The 24,479-nt window shown below is 44.2% G+C and overlaps 1 protein-coding gene across 1 annotated transcript; it reads right to left on the minus strand.

The window, feature by feature from the left end:
- Nucleotides 1-2,449: 2,449 nt before the first annotated feature.
- On the minus strand, nt 2,450-19,276 carry Mblac2 (metallo-beta-lactamase domain containing 2). Its single transcript, XM_051172497.1, has 2 exons — nt 18,764-19,276; nt 2,450-3,010 (listed from the first exon to the last, which is right to left on the minus strand). The coding sequence occupies exons 1-2, from the start codon at nt 19,215-19,217 to the stop codon at nt 2,625-2,627; spliced, it is 840 nt and encodes a 279-aa protein (XP_051028454.1). The 5' UTR covers nt 19,218-19,276; the 3' UTR covers nt 2,450-2,624.
- Between the last annotated feature and the right edge of the window lie 5,203 nt (nt 19,277-24,479).

Here is a 24,479-nt window from a genome sequence, read left to right on the forward strand (position 1 = left end):
ATATTTTTTTTTTATTTTCTAAAATTGCTATTAGAATTTAATATTATTCGTTTTATTCTTCTCCTACGTGGCATGTTGGAAAGTAAAAATATATGTAGCCAATTCTGTGTATTGTGCAGGTTTAAGAGAGGGCACAGTTTGGGAGCAGACAAACCTGTGTTCAATTACTAGCTTTTCTCCTAGTCCATGCTATGTGACCACTGGTCAACTGTCTCTTAGTGCTGGAACTAGGATGCGAACTTAAAATGTATCATAAATACTAAATGAGTATGAACTTACTTCTGCATTTTCCACAGGGTAGCAGTAGCAAAATATCAGAATCTTACATTGCAGTGTGAGAAACTAAAAATACTGGTAAAATCAACAAAAACATCAATTTACATGGAAAATCCACCTTAAATAAGTAAACATCTCATCAGGAATAAATGTTCCTACTAAAAGTTAATGCCTACACTATCCTGACTTTAAAATAAATACTAAAATATAATAAAATAGTGAATGATTAAGGACTTTTGGTTTTATTTTGTGCTGCTGATACAAAAATAATGGCTATATTTAAGGCTTATCAAGTGATTGTAGTTGCCCTGAACCAATCTCTATCCTTGGTATCGTGTCATCAGGTGAAACAGACAGACCCACAGTCTTGAAGGCCCATGACACAGCACTCATGACACCTGACGGCTGAGCCAATCATTGCCTCCTTCCTGACTCTAAGCCAAGGTTTACGTGGTGGCATGTATGTGACAGCCCGCTTCACCTGCCTTTAAGAATGACCCGCTGTTCTTATACAATCACAAACCCGTCTTTTTCATGCTAAATACATGGTACTTGGAAGAAATGGGATTCCAGAAAATTAAATGTATATGGTCACAAGGAATAGGCTAGTCTAAATAGCAATTCTTGAAACCCTAGGCTCACATCTCTTTTATTTCCCAGCCTCCCTCCAAATCTGACTCAAAAATCCCCTCTTCCAGGAAATTTCCCCTTACCCCAATTTCACACCCTTCCATGTATCCTTTACCCTAAGCATAATTTACCTTGACGTCAACTTCCATATGTTATTTTTCAGTTTTGGTAGACTTTAACTTCTAGCTATAATGTAACACCTCCAAACTTCCTGCATTGTTTAAACCCAGTGCTGTGTATGTATGTGTGTGAATGTGTCTATGCCTGTGTGTCTATGTGTGTGTGCACACACATGCATGTGCCTGTGTGTGTCTACTGAAAGAATAAACAATGTAAAAATCCTTGGCGTTTTCAAGGTTAAAAAGTTACGTAACTTGAAAGAAATAAGAACTGTGTGTTTTTCCCCTAGTATTAAATGATCTGATTTCCAAAAGTAGATCCGTATGGCCTAGAATATCAATAAAAAAGTGTCAGTAATAAAAAGGGAGTGGGAAACTGCTTCAAAGACTTTTATGAAATATTCAAAAAGGCTTTTTTGATGAATCATTATTAAAAGCACCAAACCCAAACATTTTACCTAATATCTCTGAATAGTGGTCTAGTGTTTTCTATGACATAGGAACATAGATTTGTTATCATTCAAGACAAAGAAAACTGAACAGGATTAGGTGTTGTGAATCAGGGTAAGAAGGCCTTTTGCTCTAGTTAATAGCTAATGCATATACTGCAATAAATTTAAAAGTTCTTCTGTGGTACATATACAAATATATTCATTAAAGGAATTGTTTACATTTAGATGGCATAGGTATCAGGAGTTGTTTTGGTACTGTAAAACATGACACAATACTGAAGTTGCTATTTAACCAGAAAATTTTTGTTTATAATACCTATTAATACTAAAATAGGATATAATAAAAAATTATTCTCAATGTGTATATTTTCAAATTTGCCTGACAGTGTCCTTTTAATAAATCTGACAATTTGTAGTTAGATTACATACATTTGAATTTCATTTTTATGACTGAAAATATTACACAATAACACACGACAACAAACAGTAGCTTTTTTTTTAAACTAAAGCACTCTGCAATTTATATTTAAAGCTTTGCAATAAGACAAAAATTCACTATACTGTTCATAAGTTAAATTATATAGCATGTTATATGCCTTACACTGATACAAAATAAAGTGAATGTAAAAGGAGACATAAAATCCAGGCTCACAAATATGAGCTGCTGGAGTTGTCATTCAAAATGCTAGCTTAGGTTGGCTTCTACATTATTTTTGAACCCAAAAAACGTTATCTTTAAATAAAATACAGAGATAAAATCAAGTGTGAAGTACAAACATAAAACTCCATATGATCTCCCACCCCCAGGTATCCAGAGAAGTAAACTAAAGAGCAAGGGCAGTTCTTTGTGCAGCTGGGAGTGCATCCCTGCTGCCTGGGTCACCCCAGAGCACTGCCAGAGCAAATACTCTGAAAGGGCAGCATTGGCCAATTACAAGTTTATTTACGTGACTTCTTCTTTGGGGTGGGGGGTGGGGGGAAGATTCTAAGCTAAGACTCTGCTTTCCTTTTGGCTTCCTCATTCTTAATCCTCTTTTTCTCTAATATACAATGGTGATATAAAAACACTTTTGAAATGCTCACGAGCAACGAAAAGGGAGCGGGGTTAATTTACACCGTTAATGCAAACACAGGATCCGTGCAGACTCTAGGGTGAGGTCCTAGGATTGGTTACGCGGAGAGCTAAACTTGCGAGGGATCTCATGGCGAAAGTAGACACTTTGTGGCATATCCCAGCCTTTGAAATATAGTTAGAAGCTAAGCGAAAGAGCCTCTCAGCACCAAAGGTATTGAAGTGCCCCGGAAGGACCTTCTCCACAAGCCCTCTGTCCACCAACTCAATGAGACGTTCACAAGTTCCAACATAGTCACTTATCCTGCTGTACGGGAGCCAGTCAATCAGTGATCCATCATACACCACGTCGCCGCTGAAGAGAACCTTGCGGTCTTTATCATGTAGGCAAATACTGCCTCTGGAGTGACCTGGCATGTGCATAACCGTGAGCTGCCTGTCGCCAAGGTTGATCACATCCCCTACAAATAAAAACAGAAGTTACCGATAAATACATACTGGGTTTGACTTTAATCATTGGGGGGGAAAAGAAGGAGGAGGAGGAGGAGGAGGAGGAGGAGGAGGAGGAGGAGGAGAGCGCTAAATGGGTTTTTGAGGAAACCGAGAACAACATTAGTTTTACTTTCATTCCACAACGTCATGTATGTTGAGGCTTTTAAAATTTTGTTATTTCATGGTATATGTATGATCAAGACACTAAACTGAGGAACCCACTAGATGGAAGAAGGAGCTATAAACTAAAGGCATAGAAAATCTAATCAGTGATTTATAGCATAAAGCCACAAATCTAAATACACTGACATCCAAGCACAATGGACATTTAGAATCCCAAACAGTAATGATTAGAGGCGAATCTCTCTATAGCCTATTATAGTTAAGATGCCAAAAACAAAACAAAACAAAACAAACACACACACACACACACACACACACACACACAAAACAAAAACCACAGAACAAGGAACACTATTAGAGCTGTAAGAGAGAGATACCAACTGGCATACAAAAGCAAACACATAATAATATCACACCTCTCAACACAGCTAAATGTCATGAGAGCATGATGCTATATTTCTTTTCTTTTTTTTTTAATGATGCTATATTTCAAGTCATTAGGTAAATGTCTAGGCAAGATATATAGCAAGGCAATCTTTAAAAGTTATTCTAAGACCTAAACAAGTTAAATAGCCCAGAGAGACTATCTCGTGGATGTGGGGGTGCAGCCTGGTTTGCACTGGAGACTTCCAAGATGTTGGATATACCAGAAATGTGGGGTGGTCTGCCTGGGAGAGTTGCAGGTGGGATATGGAACCAGGTCAAGAGAGGGAAATATGGTGCAGTCGACAGAGATAGAAGGAGTGGGAGATGGGAAGAATCCTCCAAGCCACTGGATATCAGATACAAAGCTACTGCATCTGGAGGTGGCCCTGCTGGTTTTCAGTCTTGCTTTGGCAGAGTAGTTTCTCACTATGCTCCATTCCCTGCCTTTAGGAAAGGTGACGTATATTCTCTGACACTGAATGTTGGAAGTATGTGCTTCGCTATTTGATTTTGATTTTTTTTGGAGGGGGGGGGTTGGTTGGTTTTTTGTTTTGCTTTTTGAGACAGGGTTTCTCTTTGTAGCCTTGGCTGTTCTGGACTTGCTTTGTAGACCAGGCTGTGAACTCACAGTGATCCACCTGCCTCTGCCTTCCGAGCGCTGGGATTAAAGGTGTGCACCACCACTGCCCAGCTTGATCTTGATTTTATAGGGGTTTCCAATAACAGGTTGCTTTGAGCCTCAGAAGAGACTTTGGACTTTGGAATTCTAAACATTGTTGAGACTGTGGGAGACTATGGGGGATTTAGAATTTAAACATAAACCTTTGCATTATGATATGGCTAAAAGTCTATGCAGTTCAAGGAGTAAACTGTGGTACTCTGAATAGGAACGCCCCCCCCGCTTAGATCATATAGCTGAATGCTTAGTTCAGATATATGAAACTTAGTGGAACTGTTTGGGAAGGATTAGGAGGTGTGGCCTTGTTGGAGAAGGTGTGGCCATGCTGGAGGAGGCGTGTCACTGGGAGTGGAAGTTGAGATTTCTAAAGCCCAGAGAGTAGTCCCAGTCTCTTTCACTCTGCCTAGTGTGTGCAAATCAGGATATAAAAACTCTCAGCTACTGATCCAGTGTCATGCCTATCTGCTTCCTGTCATGGTGACCGTGGACTAACCCTCTTTTATAAGAGTTGCCTTGGCCACAGTGTCTCTTCACAGCACTAGAACAGTGACTAAGACACAGTCTTATTATGTAGCCCTGGCTTTCCTGGAACTCCCTACGTACACCAGGCTGGCGTCCAACTCACAGAACCAACCAAAGAAATATTAAGTATGAGAAACCTTTTCAACCTAGTAGCAGTATAGAAGATTGACATGAAAACCATCAGATATTTTAATACACCAGTAACATACTTATAAAGAAGTCAGGAAGGCCGGGCATGGTGGTGTACGCCTTTAATCCCAGCACTCGGGAGGCAGAGGCAGGTGGATTGCTGTGAGTTCGAGGCCAGCCTGGTCTACAAAGCAAGTCCAGGACAGCCAAGGCTACACAGAGAAAGACCCTGTCTTGAAAAACAAAAAAAAAACAAAAAAACAAAAAACTTTTATAACGAAACCTTTTACATACTGAAGAAGAAAAAAAACTGAAGAAGACATGGGGGGGAGGCCTACGTTAGTTTCTTTTTCTGTATTGCTGCAGTCACAATACGCTGACAAAAGCACCTTGAGGAAGGTTTACTGAAGCTCCATCACAGTACAGTCTGTCATAGTGGAGAACTAAAAGTAGCAGGCACCTGGAGCATCAGGCCCCATCACGTCCATAATCAGGAAGCAGGGAGAGAAAAAGGATGCTGTTGCTGCCAATCAGTGGTTCCTCCATCTTATCTATGTAAGTTCAGCATTCCTCAGCCCAGGGAATGGTCCAGCCCACAAACACGATGGACCTTCCCACATCAGTGAATGCAACCAAAATAATCCTCCACAGGCATGCCCAGGGGCCCATGTCCAAGGTGATTCGAGACTCTGTCAGGTACCCAGAGACGCCCAAGCTTATGGATTTCAAGAGTTGTGTGGGAAGGATTGTTAGCTTTATCACAGGTGAAAGCAGTTTTGGCGGGCTTTGCCCTTGGACACACCACGGATACTCCCTGAGATTAACCTTGAGAAAGACTGGGTGGAGCCATCTGGGCCTGGAATTCAGGAAGCGGACCTGGGGACTCCACCTGGACTATTGTGTTTCTAATAGACCCTCAATGGGAGAGGGAAACCATCCCTTGCACGGGACAGACAGACAGGAGGAAAGGAGAGAGGAGTGGCAGGTTCAGACCCAGCTTGAGCGCACGTGAATCAGTGAACAGGCTGGACCAGCATGCAGACCAGAGACACCTAGGGACCCGTCCCATGGAACAGATACCAGAAGGTTCACTCTTTTTTTCCCTTTAACCTTTTTTTCCTCTTGTGTAAGCTAGTTGGGTTGTATAATAAAGTTTAATTGTTAAGAAACAGAGCCAACAAGTTGTGATGATGGCCACGTTACCAATAATGACTTAGAGATTTAATGCAAGCACCATCAAAATACAAGTAGCAGCGTTTGTCACAGAACCACAAGAACAATCCTAAAATTTATACTGAAGCATGAGAGACTTTGAGCGGCCCGTGCACTCTTGAGCAGGAGGAGCACTGCTGACATACCACATCTGGTTTCAAGTTACACTCCAAAACAGTAGGAGCACGATATCAGCATTTAATGGCACAAATAGACATGAGGCCAAATGGGAGAAAGCGGACGGTCCAGAAATAAACACACGGAGCTGCCGCAGTCTCATTTTCAACACATTTGCCAAAAATACACTTTAGAAAAGAAAAGCCTCTTCAATAAATCATGCTGGGAAAGGCGGGATATTCACAATATTGACAGGTTGGGTGACTTTTCCTCAAGAAACATGAGCAAACATCTACTAATCTTCAGATAGCAGGGACAATGGGCCATAGAAAGAATTCCATCTGAGTTCACTCAGTGAGCCAATGAGCTTGTTGGAGTTACTTACAGGAGCACGGAGCACTCAAAGACATCCCATGCCTGGAAAGTCTAAGCCAGCCTGTGTGATGCCCTCGCCAAGGCTGCACTGACGAGTCCCACCTTATACACTCTACACCCACCAAGAGCACATGCAGCCATGTGTGTGGGTGCAGCAATAGAAGGGTACATGATGGGGGATCCCAGGCTTCTCCTTGAAGGGACATGAACATCCTATCACCATTACCACAGAACTGGCCATCACTGCACAGTTTGCTTATTTTACTGCAATGACCATGAGACTACTGGGTAGGTTCCAACAATCTTTGCTCCATGGTAGTTGATGGTCATGTTACCTCTGAGAAAATACTCATTCCTCAACACCACACTTCCAACAATGAAAAATAGATTCTCCCCTCTCACTCTGTACAAAATACAATTTAAAACGGATCACTGTTGGGTTACTGAAACTCTAAAACTTGTAGAAGAATTTTCACAGAGCCACTGTAACTGGCATGAATTCTGGAGTGATGAGAGCCTTTGTACAACACACACACACACACACACACACACACACAAACACACACACACACACACACACACACACTTGAGGAAAGAGTATTTAATAATTGGTTTAACTTGTGAGATAAATAGGATTTTCTTATATATACAAGTGAGCTAACTATAATAAATTAGTATAACATATTATATTAATAGGATAAAGGAGAGCTGAGCGTGGCAACTCACACCCATAATCCCAGCACTCAAGTGTTTGAGATCCAGTTAGACCAGCACTGTTCACTGAAAATGCTATCTTTTTTCCATTGTATGGTTTTGGCTTCTTTGTAAAAAAATCAGGTGCCCAGCTGTATGGGTTTATTTCTGGGTCTTCGATTCAATCCCATTGATCAACCAGTCTATTTCTATGCCAGTACCATGCAGGATTGTTTTTTTTTTTAATTACTATTGCTCTGTAGTACAGCTTGAAATCAGGGATGGAGATACCTCCAGAAGTTCTTTTATTCTACTTATAAGTGGACTCTAGCCATAAAGTACAAGATAACCATACTACAATGCACAGACCCAAAGAAGATAAGTAACAAGGAGGACACACAGGAGGATGCTTAAATCTCATTCAGAAGGAGAAAATAGAAGACAGTAGAACCGGTTAAAGAGAGAGAACATGGTAAGAGATTGTGCATGGAAAGAAATGAGGGTCAATATCAAATGGGGGGCATGAGGGGGATAGAGGGCTTGTACAGAGAAGAGAAACCTTGACTGGAGGCTTCTCTATGACAAGCTGAGATCTAAGACAGGGTAGCCTCCTGGATGGTTATAGGGGTAACTGTAGCTGAGACTCCTAGTAGCAGGGGTCATGGAGACTGAAGGGGACACCCTTTAACTAGATATGACTCCTAGTGGAAGGAGAGGAGCACCAACCCACCCATAAAAACTTCAACCCAAAATTTACCCTGCCTACAAGATATGTAGGGACAAAAAAATAAAATAAAGCAGAAATTGAGGAACTGTCCAATCAATACCTGCCCTAACCTAAGACCTACTCCATGAGAGACAGCCAACCCTTGACACTATTAATGCTACCCTGCTATTCTTGCAGATAAGAGTCTAGCATAGCTGTCCTCTGAGTGGCTCCACCCAGCAGCTGATGGGAAACAGATGCAGAGACCCACAGCCAAATATTGGATAGGATGCAGAGTCTTGTGGAAGAGTTGGGGGAAAGATAGAAAGACTCAGAGGTGACAGGAGCTCCATAAGAAGACCAACAGAGTCAACTAACCAGGATCCATGGGGCCTGTGGAGACTGAAGTGGCAACCAAAGACCATGCATGGACTGGACCTAGATATAGGCAATGGGCAGCTCCATCCTCATATGGGTCCTCTACTAAGAGAAATGGGGGCTGACTCTCGACATGGATTCAGTTGCCTGCTTTTCAACTACTTTTGTGCTAAGAGCACCTCCACAGGCTACAGGGGAAGAGGATGTTCTCAGTCCGGATGTGACTTGAGGAGCTGGGATGGGCAGGAGGAGGGGCTCTCCTTCTCTGAGGAACAGGGGAAGGGAGATAGGGAAACAGGGAGGGAGGGTAGGGCTAGGACGAGAGAAGGGAGGGGGCTAGGACCAGGATGTAAAGTGAATAATTAGTAATAATAAAAGTTTGAGGAGAAAGCAAACATTTCATGTTAGTTTTGGGCTACATTGGGACTGTTCCTAAAACAAGGAGGATGAAGAGGACAAGGAGCATCAGGTGGTGCTGATGGTGGTCGGTGGTAATGGTGTTGGAGGATGAGGAGGACAAGGAGCATCAGGTGGTGCTGATGGTGGTCGGTGGTAATGGTGTTGGAGGATGAGGAGGACAAGGAGCATCAGGTAGTGCTGATGGTGGTCGGTGGTAATGGTATTGGAGGAGGAAGATGAAGAGGAGACAGCCATAAAATTATATCAAAATAGACACCAAAAAGAAAAAAATAAAATAAAAATTCCTGAAACCAGTCTGGGTGTGGTGGTGCATGCCTGTCATCAACAGCACAGGGGAAGCAGAGGCAGGTGGATCTCTGTGAGTTCGAGGCGAGCCTTGTCAACAAAGCCAATCCAGGACAGGCAAGGCTACCCAGAGAAACCCTGTTTTGAAACAAACAACAAACAAACAAACAACATACAAAAATAAGTAATAAAAAATTCATAAAGCCCTCAGTAAAGTTCCAGAAAGGAGACATAAAAAGAAAAGCCCTGGGCTTGATAAAAGGTCTGTGTGGAAAACCTATAGGTCGGAAGGCAGAGGCAGGCAGATCGCTGTGAGTTCGAGGCCAGCCTGGTCTCCAGAGCGAGTCCAGGATAGCCAAGGCTACACAGAGAAACCCTGTCTCGAAAAACAAAAACAAAAACAAAAAAGAAAGAAAAGAAAACCTATAGGTAGTTTTTCTTTCAACAGTAATGACCAAGACCTTAGCCATTACGATAAGACAGGAAAATGGAAGTAAAATCACAATGTTACAAAAGAGGAAATCCTATGCTGTCGGGGGGCGGGGGGGTCTCTGTGACCCCTATCGCAGTAATGATCTGCAAGGGTTAGTTGGCTCCAATACCATTCAGTAGCTGGTGTTGGTCCAAACATCTAGTCCACATAGTTTGTTTTGGCATCTTTAAATACTATACAATTTGGAGACTGTTTCCTGGTGATAATGACCTCAATCCTATGTACACAGCAAAGCTTAAGATATGATTACATCAAAATTCTCAGTAAAATACTAGTGACATTTCCCACAAAGATAGGTTCTATAGACTAACCGAGGACACGGGATCATGATAAGGGTTCGAGAAAGGACAGCGCCAGAGACTGAGTGAAATGAGCTCAGATAAAGGTCTGGGGAGGGTTAGTATGGCCTCTGCACACAGGTAATGCGAAGGTCACCAGGCTACTACCCACATTGGTTCCCAGCCTTCTGGGCAAAAAGCACATTATAGATCTCTTTGTTTGGAAAGACAACCATGTGTGTTTAACATTCCTGGTTTCCCTAGCACAAAGATCTGCATGCCTCCTACACCATGCACCAAAAAAAAAAAAAAAAAAAAAAAAAAAAAAAAAAAAGACTCAGAGACAGAGGAAGGTCAGGGATGTAAACCGCTGTCAGGCGGGTACACAAAAAGCAAGTGTATTTCTATATACTACAAACAACTATCAAAAACTAATTTAAAAATTCAAAACATCATCAAAAAGAATAGTCAGGCAAGGAAGGATGAAGAAAGCTTTCACACATAAGCAGGCATGGGGGAGCAGGGCTGGGATCCCAGCTTCCAGGGAGGGACACTGAGGCAGGAACTGCAAAGCTGGCCTAGCTTCCTGAGTAGGTTTAAGGCCAGCCTGTGACATTTAATGAGAGCTTGTCTCAAAATATAAAAATGAAAACGAAGAAAGGTAAAAAACTAAGACAGCTGGAATGTAGCTCAATGGTAGAGAATCTGCCTAGCACATACAAGGCCGCAGGTTCAATCCCTAGTTCCGGGGTTGACAAGGAGAGATGGTTGTTCTTGGCTGACGACTTGCCTGTATCTGGAATGAACTACAATCCAGAGATGGAGGCTCACCCCTGTGAGAGAGAGAGTCAGCTTGGTCTGAAGTGGGTGAGTCCACTTCTAGTCCAGACCTTTGAAGCGGGAGGACACACCCCTGATCCAGATCGCGAGGAGGGGGAAGACACCAGCCTTTAATCCTAATCTTGAGGAGGGAAGACACACCTTTAATGTAGGCCACACCTTCTGCTGGAAGCCTTTACAAAGTCATGGAAGAAGACGGTTTTGCTCTTTGCCTGCTTGCCCTATGCCTTGCTAGCTCATCCATTCCCTCACTGGCATTGGAGCCTACTTCTTCAGGATTCCAGCTTATACAGAAGACCAGCTGAGACACCCAGCCTCATGGACTGAGCAGCTACAAGATTCTTGGACTTTCCATTCACAGCTGCCCATTGTTGGCTTAACTGGACTTCAGCCTGTAAGTCATTCCAGTAAATTCCATATATTCATATATATGGACTAATCCAGGGAGTAGGAAGAAATGGAGATAAATTGAAGACCCACAGTTGCATTACTGAAATCTGAGAACTACTTGAAATGAGAAGAGTGTAATTAAGACCAGAATCTTAATTTCAGTCTGTTTTCATTTCGATTTCTATTTTGACAGTCATATATGGTTTGTGGTTGCTATAACGCACTAAGCATTTTACAATCACAAAAGTGAAAATAATCTGTTGAAAATGGGGAATGTGGGGATGGAGAGATGGTTCAGTGGTTAAGAGCACTGACTGCTCTTTCAGAGGTCATGAGTTCAATTCCCAGCAACCACATGGTGGCTCACAACCCTCTATAATGTCATCTGATGCCCTCCTCTGGCCTGCAGATGTATATGCAGGCAGAGCAGCATATATATAAATAATAAATAAATAAATCTTTAAAAAAAAAAAAAGAAAAGAAAGAAAATGGAGACTATGTGTATTCCCCAGTGGGAGTCAAATAAGAGCAAACTACAGAAGAGTCATAATGAAACCATTTCTTTGCATGCTAATCATAAAATTAATTTATAGAAATCAAAAGAAATGGGAAGAGTTAGGGCATAGACATTTGTTGGAGGAAGGTCCAACTGTGTTTTCAAATGCTAATTTCAGTGCCCTGAGATCTGGTTACCGCCCTGACATGGGCACTGTTATGAATGTTGAACTGTCTCCTGTAATCATGTGATGATAAGGAATGTTCCTCAATTATCCCTGATTGGCTAAATAAAGATACTGAAGCCAATGACTGGGTAGAAGAGAGGTAGGTGGAGTTTTCGGTTCCCAGGCTTGGGTTGGAGAGTGAGAGATGAGAGATGAAAGGAAGAAGGCAGCAGAGCCAGCGCGGTGGCACAGACTACAAAGTGAGTCCAGGACACCCAAGGCTACACAGAGAAGCCTTGTCTTGAAAAACAAAACAAACAAACAAACAAAAAAACCAAAACTCAAACCAAACAAACAAAAAGCAGTAGAGGAGCAGAAGAAGAAGCCAGAAAGAAAGGAGTGGCAAAATGGCTCTAGGAACAGACTCATGGAGCAGTGAACTACAGCAGGTGTTTTCACACTTTAGTGTGCACTAACGTCCTATGAAGGTTTATAAAACTGTAGATGTAAGTCCTGCCCATTCCTGGCTCCACAGACACAGGGCAGTGTACACGAATCTGCATTTTGACAAGTTCCAGGCAACCTGGAGGCTTCTCAATCAGAAGTACTGTTTAGCGAGCCTGCCTCTTTAGTAATGCCAACATGTAACGAAGTCTGAAGTGAAAGAAAGCAGAGTCACTCCAGGCTGAAAGGCAGAACTCCTCCCGCCTTCTAACAGTGTGACATCATCTTACCCACTGCATCAGTCACCTGGACAGTCCCTTAGGAATAGGGCTTCTTGTGCCCCGTATCACCCCTGCAGCAGCTGAGGTTTGGGGTATTAGGACCTATGAATTTCTGCTTTTAACAAATTTACCCAAATGATTGTTTTAAATCCCAAAGTTCTGGAACCACAGTCACGCCTCATTAACAAATGATTGCAAAAGGTACAGAAGCACAGAGCTTAAGGCTCCAAAAGAACTTCGGTTATCAGTGTAGTCATGGACCTCTTATCTGTATTAGGGGGAAAAAAAGGCCTCAACACTATTTCGTCATCCTGTCTGGTCCAGATATAAACCTCAGCAACGACACTGTTAGTGAGACATGCACAGATCTCTCCAAATTCTATTCTCAAGGTCAGAATCCTTCTACTAGATAAGGACTCCAGATTTAAGGTCCTTAGTATCAAGCATCATCTGCTCTACTCTACAAGGTATCTGAAAATGCTTCCCATATGCAAGGGGATGTGCTCAGGCACAGCGTTTCATGAAAGCGTACAGGGACCAGTTACCTATGATGTCTTCTCTTCCTCCCTTCCATCCTCCTTCCTCATCTCGACTTCTCAAGTGCCCTTTCCCATTTAAGCATCCTCCATCTCTTTTCTAATTGCAGTTTGTTTGTTTACATGTATGTGAGTGCTGTATCTGCATGTACACCTGCATGCCAGAAGACGGCATCAGATCACATTAGACGACGTTTGTGAGGCACCATGTGGTGGCTGGGAATTGAACTTAGGGCCTCTGGAAGAGCAGACAGTGCTCTTACCCACTGAGCCATCTCTCCAGCCCCTCTAATTGCACAGGGTTTTTTTTGTTTGTTTGGTTGGTTGTTTTGGTTTTCTGAGACAAGGTTTCTTTGTGTAGCCCTGGCTGTCCTAGACTCTTTTTGTAGACCAGGCTGCCCTCAAACTCACAGCAATCCACCTGCCTCTGCCTCCCAAGTGCTGGGATTACAGGCCTGCACCACCACACCTAGCGAATTGCAGTTTTTATTTGTTTATTTTATTTTATTTTATTTTTTAAAGACTTATTTATTTTATTTATTGCATAGGAGTGTTTTATCTGCAGAAGAGGGCACCAGATCTCATTATAGATGGTTGTGAACCACCATGTGGTTGCTGGGAATTGAACTCAGGACCTCTGGAAGAATAGGTGGTGCTTTTAACCACTGAGCCATCTCTCCAGCCCTAATTGCAGTTTTTAAACACAAGAAATATACATAGATTTGAAATAAGATGGTTAGGGCTTTAAAATGTAAGAGGCACTTCCTTGGCCAATTCTCTACTGCCAGTGTACCTCTCAAAGGTCACCATTTTAAGTAACTTTAACCTCTTCTTCTGATAGTTAACTCTAGAAAATATAGTTGTCTCCAAGTAATGGTTTACTAACCATTTTTTTTTTATTAACATATAGATACATTCCAGTGATTTCATGCATAGGATTCTATTGATTTATGCTACTGATTGTTTTCTACATTTTTAGCTTTTCTCATTTTCCATGACTGTACACTGTGTATTTCTCCTCAGCACACGGCCACTCCAGGGCGCCCACTCCATCACCCTGATGCACTGGTGTAAGGGGCACATCCCTGTGGCTTCCTAAGTAACAGCGCGTGGAGAAAGCTTTTGTGGGTGCTTGGCTGACAGTGGCATGGATACAGAGTTTTAAGACGGGGATAATTACTACTCGAAAGCAAAATGTCTGCTTTAAACTGGCTCTGATCTCAATATCTGACCCTCACTTAAACTTCTCAGTGCTCTGATTTAAAAAAAAAAAAAAAAAAAAAAAATGTTTGACTTGGGTGTTTTTTCTTCCCTGTCCTGGAAACCCTGTGGGGTCCTTCAGTCTGAATGCATATCTTTTGTCTGTTTGTTTGTTTTGCTTTTGTTGTTGTTTTGTTTTTTGAGACAGGGTTTCTCTGTGTAGCCTTGGCTGTCCTAGATTCACTCTGTAGACCAGGCTGGCCTTGAACTCACAGTGATCCGCCTGCCTCTGCCTATCAAGTGCTGGGATTAAAGGAGGGCACCACCATGCCCGGCTCAATGCTCATCTTATACCTGAGGGATATTTTCTTGGATTGCTTACGCACTCTACTTCCACCTTACTCAGTTAATCTCTGCAAGGAGGCTTGGCTCTCATTCTCCTGAGACTCTCATAAGAAATGTACACTGGGGTTGGGGGGGGGGGGCTGGAGAGATAGCTCAGTGGTTTAAGAGCTCTGTCTGCTCTTCCAAAGGTCCTGAGTTCAATTCCCAGCAACCACATGGTGGCTCACAACCACCTATAATGAGAGCTGGTGCCCTCTTCTGGCATGCAAGCTCACATGCATAAATAATAAATAAACAAATAAATCTTAAAAAAAAAAAGAAAGAAAGAAAGAAAGAAAGAAATGTACACTGAATACTCACACACTCATTCCCTCATCTCCTTGTTGAATCCCTGAGCTCAACTGCACTGAGCACCCCTCAATTAAGAAAACCCCTTCATCTCTATCCCCGGAGAATAAACGAGCTGAGTGTGAGATGGCATTCCTCTCCAAACAGCTCTATGGCTTGAAGAGCTCCTTAAATGCTTACACCTGTGTCGTTTGTGTTAGTGTTGCCTTCATCCCCCACTAAAGGCCCAATAACGAATTGGCTCTCGAGACAGAACTGTTCCCTCAGTCACATCCAAGATAGTTCCCTGGACCAATGTAGATTTCTACTTCAAGTCATGGTCTCTACATAGTAGGACTAGTTTCATGGAGGAGGCATTAGGTCCCTGTGGGGAAACCAGGCCTTGTGTGAAATGCACAGCTGTCTCTTCGAAGAGAGCGATGTACATCCTGTCTTCTGCCCAGAGATCTGGGAACGGATATGGCGAATAGCCTGGTGACCTTTATGCTATCTGTGTGGCCAAGCCACACTGGCTCCCGGAGACCCTTATCAGGAACTTGTTTATCTAGAGCCTATTTTCTCAGTCTGCATCTTTTTTTTTTTTTTTTTAAAGATTTATTTATTTATTATGTATACAATGCTTTGTCTGCATGTACACCTGCAGGCCAGAAGAAGGCATCAGAACACATCATAGATGGTTGTGAGCCACCATGTGGTTGCTGGGAATTGAACTCAGGACCTCTGGAAGAGCAGACAGTGTGCTCTTAACTGCTGAGCCATCTCTCCAGCCCCAGTCTGCATCTTTATGGGACATGCCACTTGTACTTTATAGTCTCGATGTAGTCACATCCTAAGCTTTGTTGTCCACACGGGATTGAGATAACGGCCACCAGGAAACTCCCCCGCCCCCAAATTGTGCTGCACTTAAATATAGGAGGATTGAGATGTGACCGAAGGACAGTTTTAAAATAAACTACTCAAGTCAGACTCTCAAAATCGGAACCAATACAAGCTACCAAGTTGTGTTAAGCCAGTGGCTCTCAGTCTTCCTAACGCTGTGACCCTTCAATACAGTTCCTCATGTTGTGGTGATCCCCAACCATAACATTACTTCATTGCTACTTCATAACTATAATTTTGCTACTGCTATGAACCATAATGTAAATATTTGTGTTTTCCACTGGTCTTAGGCAACCCCTAGGGAAGGAATTTTTTGACCCTTAAGGGGTCTTGACCCACAGGTTGAGAACCACTGTGTTAAATGGAACTGCCTTCTCTCTCCCAGATGGACATTCTGCTGGCCTTGGTGGTCACAGAGATGCCCACAGTTCCAGAAGGTTCCAGGAGGGAAACAAACTATATGTCTGTTCGCCCTGTTCTGGTATATGCAGTTTTTGTTTTCAATTTCCATAAATGGCGTAAGTCTACCCGAAACTACTCCTCTTCCTGAGGTAACTTAGGCATCTCTGAGGTGACTTTAAGGCAAACTGGTCAGATTTGGATGATGAGGACAAAGGGAAAAATCACCTGAATATTGTGAAAGGTAGACGAAGTGATGTGTTCTAGTTCAAAAGGCCCACTGCTCTCATCTTATGGGAAGATCCTATTCACTCCTAGTGCATAGGAGGGTTTTCCATCAAGGCTAACACACTAGATAAGCTAGCTAGCCTCTGTGACTTTGATTTAGAAGGCAGCTTTTATTTATAAATTTATTTATTTATTTATTATGTATAAGGTGCTCTGCCTGCCTATACACCTGCAGGCCAGAAGAGGGCATCAGATCACACTATAGATGTTGTGAGCCATCATGTGGTTGCTGGGAATTGAACTCATGACCTCTAGAAGGGGAGTCAGTGCTCTTAACGACTGAGCCATCTCTCCAGCCCTAAAAGGCAGCTTTTACGTTAGAGATGCCGTGACTTCTGCTTCTCCATGACCGCAGATATCAGTTCACCTAATGAAATGGAGTGACTTGCCTACTCGTGTGCTAACCAAGGCTGTTCTGTTACAGCTGCAAGTGAGTGTGTGCAAATGTACATAAATTTTTAATATAAATAGCTTACATCTGGACTGTGTTAATACCACCTTAGCAGCCCACATCATTCAGAAGACAGGAAATTAATCCTCATGAGACGAGAGAGCAGGAGGCACCCATCTTTCCCACAGCTTTCCCACAACAAGGTCTTGTCAGTCGCCCTCAAGACAAGGCTCAACGCACCGCACGCCAAGAGTTTACAGTATTTTACTAATAAAAATATATCTAACGTAAATGCATATTTTTTGTTTGTTTTCAAGGCAGGGTCTTACTATGTAGCCATGGCTGTCCTGAGAGTCTTTCTGTAGATCAAGCTGGCCTAGAACTCCCAGAATTCTACTTGCCTCTGACTCCTGAGTGTAAAGGTGTATGTCACTGTAACAGGCTTATAACTGTCAAAGTATAGCCTTTTAGACCAGCTTTAAAAAGAGAAATCTTTACATTTCAAATTTTAATGAAGGGACCTCTTAGTTGGCTATAAGGGCATACAATATCGTACTTTTTAATACTGTACATTATATCCTGTGGGATAAGTGTATTTCTGTAAAATATCTTACTACTGACATTGTTTAATTCTTAGAAAGCATCATGATAATGCAGTACCTGGATGATTTTTAAACGTTATAGGGCAGTGTGTAGGCAGTTAAAATGATTAACACACAGAAAAAGTGATTTTTCATAATCTACTCACAATTATCATAGTGTATCTCAGGGGTAGAATTCATGTGTATTTGGTGTGTTTTCATCTACTACGCCTTGGTTCAAGTCCCAGCTCTGACCACGATTCTGCTCAGTGGACTCTATTCAATCAGAAGTCTCTGGCCTCACTTCACAAGTGTTATGTGGCTACAATTTAAAAATAAATCATACATACATATATTTAATTATATATATACACATACATATATGTATATATATATATATATATATATATATAATTAATATATCAAGTACTGCCGTTGTCACTAATTAGTTCAATTACTGCAGATCCTACACGGGGAGAATGGGGCTGGGGCCCTACTCTTATTTTGCTCTTTTCTATCAATTCACCAAAGAGAATGAAGTCAGCGTTAACACATATACTTTATCCACCGGAAATAAACCTCTTACTGATCTTTCTAAGACTTGTTCTCATCCAGACCAGATAATTTGTCATAATTCTACTTTTCTAAGTTTATGTTCACTATCAAGCCGTCGTGTGTGTGTGTGTGTGTGTGTGTGTGTGTGTGTGTGTGTGTGTTTCCTTGTGAGACAATAAGGAAACAAACCCATCTGAAAGGTAAGGATGCATGATAAGGCTGGAACCACAGCAGCTCGCTAGCTTGCTAAGCCTACAGGTGGGAATAATAGGCATTCCGCAGTAAGCAAGAAGATCAAGCCAGCCGTTCGTTAGCAAAGCACAGAGCATTAACACTCTTCCCGAGGCGCCATTCCTTAAAAGCCTACTCGTTACAAAAGCTGGAAATGTTCGGCCAGTGCTTGGGAAAAGGGTGGAAAATTACCAGTCACACATCTCTGCGGTGTTACTACTGTAGCCGACATAGGGAACTGACTGGGGGGTGGGGGGGTGGGGGGGGTGCCAGCATTCTGAGAGACAAGACACACAGTTGCAAAGAATGGCTCCTGGCTGGGAGGGCTGCCAGGGCCTAGGCTCTGCTCAAGCCCGCTTTCACGCAGGAAAGCTGTGTGGCACACACAGTATTCCCGCATGCACCCCAACAGTGCCAGAGTGGCCACAGAGGTCTGCAAGACACAGCACACGCTATCCATCACCCCCCCCCGGCCCCCTCCCTCAGCGACCGCGCGCGCCCGCGGGGGCCCATTACCATCCTGCAGAATGAGGGTGGGCTGTACAGCCTGCACTCGGAACTGCCTGGCCCTCCAGCCAGGGCTGGGCGCCCGCACCACCTCGCTGTCAGAGAGCCAGGTCACGGTCTCAAAGTTGTCCCCTCGAGCCAGGGCCTCCGCCTCGGCGCGGTGCACAGCCACCTGGTCGAACTGGTAGAGGCCGCCGGAGTGGTCGAAGTGCACGTGGGTGGCTACGGCCAGCAGCGGCCGGCGCCCCGCATCCTCCTTAGCCCCGCAATCCTGCAAGAGGCCGGAAGAGTAGAGGTACTCCGGGAGGCTGCGCAGCCCCAGGCCCGTGTCGATCACCACGTCCTGCTCAGAGCCGCGCACTAGCCAGATGTTGGCACGGTTGCCCGACTCGTAGAAGCGTTCTTGGATCCAGAAGATGCCATCGCCCAGAGACTTGTGGGCGTACCACTCGAGCGCGGACATGCTGCTGCGCAGGGGTGCGGCCGGGCGAGGTGGGTGTGCCTCGCACTAACAGTGTTAGGACCCGGCGCTGCCGCAGTGTGCGGCGATCTGCTCTCAGCCCAAGGAGGAGGCGGGTACGAGGGGCGGGATAGCGGAAGGGAGCGCGGATTGGACGCGGCGACACTGCCCAGATCGCCTGCTCTGCGCCTTCTTCTGTCGGGTCCGTGGAGCGCAAAGGCTGCGCGCCAGGCCGGTGCCGCAGCTTCTGCAGCCGCAGCACCAAGGCGGTAACGCGCGGGCCGCTGCGGCGGGGCGGAGACACAGGGCGACACTGCCCTTTTCGGGGGGTCCCTACTGCAGAGACCCGGAGAGATGCGTGGGAAGCGCCAGCACCGCCCCCACAAGGGCAGCGGGCGCTGCGCACTCGCCGCGGGAGCCCAGAGTGAGGCCGAGCCGGTTGGAGGCTGAGTACGGCGCCTGCCAAGGGCTAAAAAGCTCCTTTCCGGGGGTGTGGCCTCGCCGGCAGTGGGCGGGGCTACTAGTGGGCTTGCGGTGCCCTGTGGCCGCGTGCCTGGCTGTGCGCGCTCCTCCGGAGGTGGAACCCGTGGCTCCTTGCTGGCTCTGCTGCCCGCACCCCTACTACCTCGGCTGCACAGTGTGCCCAAGCCTCGAGACTTTGTGAGCAGGTAACAGAAAGCTACCCCCGAACTGGTCTGGAGGTGAAGAGGGTAGACGGGAGGAGATGGGGCACGTGGAGAACCTAGTGGCCGGGGATCCCGAGCCAAATTCATCAAAGCGCCCCTGGAGTGACTTTGGGAGGTAGCCCTGCCTCCCCAAAGCTTGCTGCTGCCTTCTAAACCTTTTAAAGTCTTGGTAGCCAGATCTTCCAGCGTCCCACTAGGGGTGTTCTCAGTGAGATAGAAGGGAGTTTACTGATCTAGAGTCGACTTAGCAAATCCGTTTGGCGGCAGATTGCTGTTAAGGGCATACTACTCCGCTTCTCTTTTCTTTTTTTCTTTTTTCTTTTTTTTCTGTTTTTTTGGATTTTCTTAACTGCTGGCACCCTTGATAGTGGGGAGAGGGATTGTTGATAGGACTTTTCTTTCAAAAAGGAATTCTAAATCCCCGTCGTGTTTTGGGTGGGTCTTTGCTCTTTGAAGAGAGCAGAAAAAGTTAGAGCTTAAGTAAGGAAAGGCTGATTGATCACTTTGAGGGAGACAGGAAAAGTGGATGAATGACTGGGTGTGGCTTTGCAAGCCACTGAAATCAACCCCACTGTCACCATCAAGTCCCTGTGCTCGTGACCCAATCCCTAGCTATTGATGTATCTATTTAGGATTCAGATAGTCCCTTGAGAAGTTGACTAACCTTCAGAAACTATGAAGAGACCCATGGGACAGCATAATAAAGGATAATTAGGAAAATGCTTCCTGTGGGGCATCGCCTAATAAGTGTTTCCTGGAGGGGGAGGTGTTTTCTTCCTACACTCCTAAGGTCCCTGCCGTGCCCGGGAGCAGGTTGCAGCCCTCTGGAGCATCTTACTAACCTCATCTAAGTAGAAGTTATTCAATTATGCATTTGGGACCATTCTTAGCACTAGTGCCTGAGCTAAATGATGTGTGATGAACAGAAAAATGTTTTAAAAAGGGAAAAAAAAGTCTGATTTGACTTGTGTACTACCTGTACACAAATGCTTGTTACAAGAGGCAACGTGAATACAAAACTTGGATGCTACATGCTATAGCTGGGCCTGTGGAACGATTGCCCAGAGAAACACAGTGCCCTCTGTTCTGTTTCTGCAGCAGAAGGGAGCCGCTAGGTAAGATGGTGAAGTCTTGTTACTTGGCCATGAGGTCAGAAATAATTCACTAGTAATTATTTGGTTCGTGCTCAGCTCTAAGAGGCCTTTGATCCTGCAGTTCCCAATGGGTCTCCTTTTCTACTTTTCAACATGACTCCGCCTCTCATCTTAATTAAATTTGTACTAAGGTATTATCTAGATAGGCGGGACTTCTTCAGCTAGTTTTTCTGGCCTGTTTCCTGCTTTGCCTATTCCTTTCTCACAGTTTCTTCTTGCCTGGTTCCCATACTCCGACTGTGAGCTGTGAACTCCATTAGCGCACAAGTGTCATTTTGCTCACCTCTGTATTTCCAAAGAGTAGAGGATGGCTTGACACAGAGAGGGTACTCAATAACGACTCCAGTGTGTGACTGAAGACCCAACCTGGGGAGGCAGACAGCCAACCAGTGCTTGGTGAGAGGCAGACATTAAGTGTCCTAAGCTCTGTTAATCGAAGAGGATGGCATATGAGGATTGTAGAGATTCGCCTTCTACTGGCATGACGAGAGTGAATTGAAACTGAGAATCTAGACATAAGAAGTCTAGTCTATTTTGCAGGGTCAGGTGGGAGATACTAAAGGCCTGAACTAAAGCAGGAAGGAAAAAAAAAAAGAGAATAGACAACACACAGCTTATAGTTTTCTGTTAGGTGATCTAAGGAGACAGCCAGAGTGGAATGAGCCAAGCTTTTTTTTTTTTTTTTAACTTATTTATTTTATGTGTGTGAGTGTTTTGCCTGTCTGTGTGTGTGCACACAGTGCCTGCGCAATCCAGAAGAAGGAATCAGATCCCCCTGGAACTGGAATTACAGACAGTTGTATGTGTACTGGGAATCGAACCGGGGTCCTATGGAAGAACAACCAGAGCTCTTAACCACTGAGCCATCTCTCCAGCCCCAGTCAGGCTCTAGATTAGAGTAAGTTACAGGTTACTCTTTAGGTCACTCTTCAGAAAGACACTGTCACTTGGTTATTTTGTCACAGGATTTATTAACATTTTGTGAAATCTGTAAGGTAGTGTGCACAGCAAGAGGACAGTGCATTTAAGTCACAATCATAACTCATGACATTTTAGGCGCAGGAAGGATGGCAGAGATTAGCTCACTGGCTTCCAGGAGACTGTATTCAGAGCTGATTAGAATAGACTTTCCTTTCTTGCACAACGCCCTTTTTTCAGGTCTCTTGGGACAACTTCTGAGTGGGAGTTTTGAGGTGGCACCCTGAGGTGGAAGGGGGGCAATGCTGCTTTGCCCATGGCTCGAAAGATGGCATAGCAGTGAAGAGCTCATGTTCCTCCTGTTGAGGACCCGAGTTCGGTTCCTAGCCACCACACCTGACGGCTCACAGCCATTGGTAGCTTCCGTTCCATCGATAGCCTCTTCTGATGCCCACGGCACCTGTGTTCGTTTGCCCATACCTACACGTGGAAAACTAAAACCTTAAAGTTCAGAGCCAATTTCTCTCATTGACTCGATATCTCTGGGGTTAAAAGGGTTGTCAGCTCCTGTAGACGTGTGCCTCCAGAAGAAAAATATTGATAGGACATCGAAAGGGTTTTTGGAGGCCTAATGTATTCCTGCCTTTGGTAGGAATACGTTGAGACTATCAGATGACCTTTTAGAACTGTTTTAGTCTTCTATAAAATGGCAGATTTAATCTACTGTGATTCATAGCTTAGCCAGGGCCACCTAGTGAGACCTGTGGGGGGTAGGGTGAGGATGGGGGTGGGGGTGCCTTATAGTACATAGGGATGGGGGGGTGAGGATGGGAGTGGGGTGCCTTATAGTACATAGGGATGGGGGGTGAGGATGGGGGTGGGGGTGCCTTATAGTACATAGGGATGGGGGAGTGAGGATGGGGGTGGGGGTGCCTTATAATACATAGGGATGCCAAAATATTTGAAAGGAATAGATGCTTTGATGGAAGAATTGGATGACTATTTTTTAGTGCTCTTTGCTCAGTGCCTGCCCAAAATGCTCAGTGCTAGTTGAGTAAATGACTCAGTTAAACTGGACCATTTTAAGCAGATTTGGATAATAAAGACATAGAGAAAAGAGAAACTGTTCCTGAAATTTGGAAACTGGACCTGACCTCCACCTCTTAAGGAGGCCGAAGCCTGGGCTGAAGAAAGGGCTCAGGTCCAGGCTGGGAAACTATCGAGACCCTGCATCAGAAAGTAAATATGTGAATGAGTAAAGATTCGAAGGCTGGGGGTGAAGATTAGCAGTGGATACTCACCAACATGTGTGAAGCTCAGGGTTAACCCAGTCTCTGATTAACACTCCTTCCTCTGAAAAAGTTTGACAGATTGGAAGGGGAAAAAAAAGATCTATATATTGGATAAATAAATCAAGTAAAGGATTTAAGTGACTGCTACCTAGGCCTCTTTTCTTTTATGGTTTGGTCCTTGGCTACAGAGGAAGGAAATTAACAACCAAATATTCTGTATACAGGAGCCACTGGCTCCACATCATCAAACTGAAGAGAACAGCTTGTGAGCCGGATGCCTAGTAACGCAGGTGTCTCAAGAGCTAGGGTTAGAGTTTCTGTAGGTTGCATTTACTGTTGCGATTTTTATGCCCAGTGACTGCGTGAGAAAGATCAGAAGCTGGGGGTCTGCACAGCTTATTTCTTGGGGGTCAGGAGAGGGGTATCCCATAAAACAGTGTTAGCCGAGATATCTTAGAGTGAATTTTCCCAGGGCCCAACTTCAAAGACAGTGGTTTATTAGGTTTGAGGACCACTTACTCCCTGGGACTAAAGAGGTTTTAAATGACCCCCAGTTCATTTCCCCTGATCAGGCGAGTTTGGTAAGCTTTTCCTAGATTTGTTCTTAATCTGTAATTAGTGGCAGATTGTAGCCTGAAGTGTAGCACAGCGGCCTCGGCCATGCCTGTTGGCTGCTTACAGTAAAAGCCCTCTTACTCAGCAGTTGTCATACTTGAAAGGCCAGCTTTTTGTAGACTCAGCGAGTTTGAGTGACTCAGCAATTGGACCCGGGCCATAGGAATATATTACCTCCTTTAGAGTAGTAGACAGATGGACTGGGTTTTGATGTTGAGATGAGTTTCTTGAATGGACTTTGTTTTTTAAGGTAAACTTGTGTATGAGAAAAATTAATCCCCAATGGAGTTCCAATCAGCAAAATAGAAAAATGATCATTTAAGTCCGCAGCCCTGTAAAAACTGTATGTCACCAATTTGCAGTCTCCAGTGGAATAGTACGTGTGGACAAGCAGGTGAAACTGCTGAGCATCCTGTACTAACACACACACACACACAGAGAAACAGAGAGACAGAGACAGACAGAGAGAGAGAGAGACAGAGAGACTGACTAAAATGTGTATCTTGTTATGATACAATGAGAAAACCGAAGTATTTCTTAAGTATCCTAGCAACAAAAGTCATTCCAAAATCCAAGTAAGCCGGTGATGCACCTGTCCAT

Source organism: Acomys russatus, chromosome 30 (assembly GCF_903995435.1).
Source record: "Acomys russatus chromosome 30, mAcoRus1.1, whole genome shotgun sequence".
In the NCBI taxonomy this organism is placed as follows: Eukaryota; Metazoa; Chordata; class Mammalia; order Rodentia; family Muridae; genus Acomys; species Acomys russatus.